The sequence below is a fragment of the Hirundo rustica genome, chromosome Z (genome assembly GCF_015227805.2).
Source record: "Hirundo rustica isolate bHirRus1 chromosome Z, bHirRus1.pri.v3, whole genome shotgun sequence".
NCBI lineage: Eukaryota > Metazoa > Chordata > Aves > Passeriformes > Hirundinidae > Hirundo > Hirundo rustica.
In genome coordinates, this window is record NC_053488.1 from 15,873,210 (window position 1) to 15,878,522 (window position 5,313).

General features: G+C 43.2%; 1 protein-coding gene across 2 annotated transcripts in view; it reads right to left on the bottom strand.

Annotated features, from left to right (window-relative positions):
• Positions 1 to 5,240, bottom strand: part of NNT (nicotinamide nucleotide transhydrogenase) — a 30,686-nt gene extending 25,446 nt beyond the window's left edge. The window contains exons 1-2 of one of the 2 annotated variants that reach the window (XM_040089596.2): positions 5,207 to 5,240; positions 3,959 to 4,153 (exon numbers count right to left, since the gene is read on the bottom strand). In XM_040089596.2, the coding sequence (XP_039945530.1) occupies positions 3,959 to 4,109 (151 nt within the window). In that variant the 5' untranslated portion in view covers positions 4,110 to 4,153; positions 5,207 to 5,240. Of the gene's footprint in view, positions 1 to 3,958; positions 4,154 to 5,143 lie in introns of both variants that reach the window. The other variant, XM_040089595.2, reaches the window with a different exon arrangement.
• Positions 5,241 to 5,313: the final 73 nt, after the last annotated feature.

The window sequence follows — 5,313 nt, forward strand, 5'->3', positions numbered from 1 at the left end:
ATCCAAGATAAATATTCAACAAGTCTCATTTACCTCACCTACTTTTCTTCTGTCCCACTACCAGAACTCCAGTAACCCATAAATACAAAAGCAAATGAATACATAAGCAAAAATCAATTTGCCAGATTTTAGCTAGAGTAGGTATAGGACAGTTTTCAAGTAGGCTGCCCTGAGCTTCCATATGATTCAGCACCAAAATGGAGCAGATATCTACAGCTCAAAATCAAAGATCCATCTTAAAACTGCAGTACAGGTCTTGGGAAGAAAGGGTTAAAAAGCAGAACACTGGCAATGAGGATTGCAAAGCTCCCTTTCAGCTGGAAATAACTCTTGATAAGCCCATGTGAACAGCAGGTCTGATTTACTGGTACCTGTGTCTCCACTTGTTTTCCTCTATCCGGGTAATGCTTCAGCAATACCCCCTTCATGAAGTAGCAGAAATAAATTTACCCTTTGGATTCTATACATGAGTTAGTGGCTGTCCCAGGTGCCTGTCTGCACACACAACAGGGTACAATCAATACTCCGGCTAGAGGAAACTATGTAATTAACATAGTTAATAGATTTGGTTTGTTGAATTCAGCAATTTCATCAAAGTCAATAGTTTCAAACGGCTGAAACCTAGGATTATAAATTTACATCCTTGATTTAGGCTTTATTTTGAGGAAGCTCATCTGCTTGCCAGGGGTTTGAAGTTACATGAGAGAGTGAAGCCTACAAATTGTCTCTCTAATCCTTCATGTCAGATAATCTCTTTAAGAACTGCCTTGAGTATGTTTTAGTGACTTTCTGCTTTACAACATCAAGGACATCTTCCAAATGCTGACTGATACACACATATCTGGAGCACCTTTCTGAGTCATGAAGTTTTTTAATACATTGAGTAGAAGATACAAAGTACTTAGATTCTGCCACTATCAGAAGTAGAATCTTTAAATTTCACAGGTCTTAGAATGGAATACATATTCCAGAGAAATGCTCTGGCGTATACATAACTTAGAACTTTAAAAAACAAGTAAGAAGCCACTTTCTCATTCCCTTACCATAATCCTGGCTTTTTAATGAAGACATATTCAAACTTCAAGTAAACAAAACTAAAACAGTGACTTTCTTCATCCAACTTATCTACAAGAATCTTAGAGAAAGTTCTAAGTCAAAACTATAGCAGAAAATACAGGTTTTTGGTCTCCTTAACCTGACTTTGGGAAGTAGTCTGCAACAAAATAGTATCAACAAATAAAGAGTGACTTAGGGAAAAGATAAAGAAGTTTTGACTATATGCCATGTGTTCTGGAATTGAAAACAGGATGCCTATTTTTTATGTTATTCTAATAACCTTTAAACAAACCATCTCACCTGTTCTGAAGATGAGGACATATTCCGAAGAACAGCAATATGATGTTGGCAAAAGAAAAAAAAAAAAAAAATGGTACAGAAGATTAAACGAACACCTGATCCCTCCTATTACATAAATAAGGATTTAAGAAAAAAAATTAAAATTAAAGGAGAATGTTTCTTGTTTATAAATAAAATAAAGCTTACCTAGAGAACTAATTGAAAATTAACTGTTACAGGTTTAGAAAAAAATGCGAAATTTTAAGAAATAAGCATCAAAATAAAAAAGATATTTAAAATCCAAAAATAGAGCGGGGTAAAAGTCACAGAGTTGTAGAATCAACAAATGTGGAAGTATATACTGGGAAGCTCAGAGCCAGTAACTCCATATGCACTTTCCCAGGGCTTCAGAAAATTTTGCATCTGCTTCTGAAGCAGCTGGTCCCAGTGACTATCTGGCGCAGATATGGGAATACTTGTTCACACCTGTATGAAAGTTCCTATGTTTCCAATAAGCAAGTAGCAGCATAATAGCTGGCGGTAAAAAAAAAATTATTTATGCTCCAAGTTTAATTTTCAGCTGACTCTGTATCTCTGTATTTCTTCTCCTCAAGCAGCTATTGCTTTTGTATATAACATAGCCTGGATGGAATGAACGCTAATCTGAGACAAGGAAGGTAATAACTACAGCCTTAAGAAGAATCACTGTGACACTAGTCTTTCAGAAAACTTACTCTTCTTAGTGATACAGTGATTTTACCACATGTTACAATGATCAAAGCTAATTTCCAAAATAATAAAGCACAGTTATTTTGTATCTGTTACATTTTGATTCAAGAACACTTAGAAAGTGAATATAGCAATAGCCCTGCTTCTAATTTGTCATTAAATTGCTGGTTTATCCTTGACTTGTCCTCTACTGAATGACAAATCACATGTTACCAAAGTGTGCTACAAGGACAGCTTAATTATCAACCAAAAGACTACCAAACTTGTAATTCTCCATATTAAATAACTGCATTTCATGGAAACTACTAATCCTTAAATAAGGGATTCCACACAACAGATTTGAAGGGGCGACACTGAATGTTTCAACACATGACACTAATCAGAATTCTCCATCCTTGTGGGAAATTTTTTCAAAAGTTATTCTTAAAAATTAGAACACTCACACACACAGAATAGCATACCAATTTCAGTAAAATAGAAGAGATTCTTCAGTTTCATGATGGAATTTGTGGTCAAAGTCAAAGACAAAATTGATTCCAAACTCAAACAAGGACACTTACCTGGGGTATTTCAGAAAGAACTTTGAACCTAGTTTCCTATGTTCCAGTTTATGCTCCCAACCAAGGGACAATCTGCCATATGAAGACTGACAGATGTCTCTTTCATTCAGATATTTGACATGGAAAAAAAAAATTTGGAGCATCTCAAATCTATCAAAGAAATTCTGGTTTCACCGCGCAACAGTCACACAGATTTATCAGGAGACCTCAGAGCAAAGAAACCTCCTCCCATGACATTTCTTCAGAAGTTCCAAAATCTTCAGTCACCAAGTTGAAAGGACCACAAAATGCACCACTCATTGTTAGTACTGCCAAAAATTCTATGCAACAGAGGTTTCTCAGAGCTACTACATGCTACTTTCGTGTCCCATGTTTTCACAACCAGACACTTCTGTTTTCTACAGCACTACTCTCCTAATACTCTCAAGTATCTAATGCAGTTACCTACTGTCTGCATTTGGAAGAAACAGACACCATGTGTGCAATCACTTCAACTCTCCACATTAAACTTTTGCAGACTAAGATCCTGCATCTGCACAGAAGCAGAATCTCTAAATTCTAAGAGAGACAACACCCATGCAGTAATAATGGGCAAAAATAGCACTAAACCTGCATTAGTTGGTATTCTTCAGTCTTCCAGCTGTCAGGATATGTACAGCATAGAATAGAGAAAAAAAAAAATGTGAATTCTGATCTTCATATACCAGGTCCATATTAGAAATTGGAAAAAAGGGTGTCCCCTTTCCCCCTGAAAATACCTGAACTTGTCCATTATCTGCTGAAATGCAAGTCGTGCAAATACATTAAAAAACCCTAGACATGAAGACATAGATCAATAGTTTTTCAAAGTAATACAATGTGTTTCCAAAACAAAGGTAAGAGACATTTTTTAGATGGGATAATAATGCCTACATATACTCATGCTTGCAGATGTTGTCTTTGTGAGGTTTGTATTTTCTCTAACATGCACACGAAGTGCTGCACTACCAAAACTCATGGGGAACTCAGGCTTTTAACTAAGAAAAGCATTTATTTAAATACTTCCTTCAAGCACAGAAAGTATCAGCAGGAGCTCAGACCCCGTAACCACAAAAACTGTGTGGATCCAGAGGACTCATAATAAACACAAACACCTTCTGCATAAGCCCTATAAAGCCAGTCTAAAATCGTGCTGCAACTGACACAAGCATGCTGCTGACATGATTTAAATGTTCTTTCTATTTTAAGTCTTTTCTGTACTAATGCAGATCTGAAAGAAAAAAAAAAGAAACAATTTATATTCATGGTTTTGTTGTTTTTTAAAAATATTATTTACAGTACTTTAATCAATTTACCTGGCTTTGGAGATGCCTGAGACCCAAGCACCTGGTGGGTTCTAAACATTCGCAAGCATGGCACCTTTGTGGAACGTGCCTTCGGTGTGAACACATTGCCAAAAACAGGAGCAGAGCACCCACTGACAGCAACACGCAGAAGGCTCGCCATTGCACCCAGACCTCACGATAAATTCCTTGCCAGGTATGGAATGCCTGCAGCAAATGTGAAAACAAATCAAGAGTTATTAATGGACACTGGACAGAAGGCATGTAAACGCAGCAGGTTTAGGACTAGTCGACTGCCAGCAGCCACGAGACAATCATTCCTCACCATCTTTATCTTTCTGGCTAGAAAACAAAATCAATTTTTTCCTTATTAAATAAGACAGCTCTTAACCAAAGCAACTGGTGTGACCAGCCGACGTGGGGATCGCATTTCTTCCACTCAAGACCATTTTCTCTTTACACCGTTGCTTTGAAACAGGAACCGTGGTACGGGAAAACCGCGGAGCCCCAAGGCACCAGACAAACGACTCCAATCCCTGCCACAGGTCCCTCAGGAGTCACCCTGGGTGGGACACAGCTTGCGGGCGTCCGGAAGGCTCAGCAGAACACGCACTCGGGGCGGGACACGCCGGGCAGCGGGCAAGGGAGCCGGGAATGTGAGCTCCGCCCGGAATCCCGCCGGGCCACCGCGGCAGCGGCCCCTTCTCTCTCCCGTCGCTATTTATAGCCCACGGCCACCATGACCTTGGGCGGGCGGCTCGTCCCCCGCCATGCACTGTCCCCGCTCGGGTCACACCCCACGACCGCCACCTCCCCGCTCCCCGCGGGCCCCTTCCCGGGCCACCTGCCTTCCCTCGGCGCGTCCGTCCTGCCACGCTCCCTCCTCCCTTCCCCCCGACAGCGGGACACCTCCGCCTTCTCCCCCCCAGCGGCTGGCCCCAGCACGCACCGGGCAAACGAGTCCGTGCCGGCGCAGCCCCACACGGCGCGGCGCACGCGCTCCGCACGGAGCCCCGCACACGCTCCTCCCGCAGCCCCGCACCGAGCCCGCACAGCCCCGCACCCTCCCCACAGGGAGGTCAGCAAACAACCCCGCACACGCCCCACAGGGAGGTCGGCACACAACCCCGCACACGCCCCAAAGGGAGCTCCGCATACGCCCCAAAGGAATCTCTGCACGCAGCCCCGCGCACGCACCGCCGCAGCTCCGCACGACGCCGCGCTCCCGCCCGCGGTGCCGCCGCGGCGGCTCCGACCGACCTTGGGGCGGAGCGGGGGCGGGTCCGCGCCCGCCAACCCGGAAGGACTGAGGGGGGCGCGGGGGTCGGGCGGCAGCGTCACGCGGCGTCTGAGGGGCGGTGGCGCGG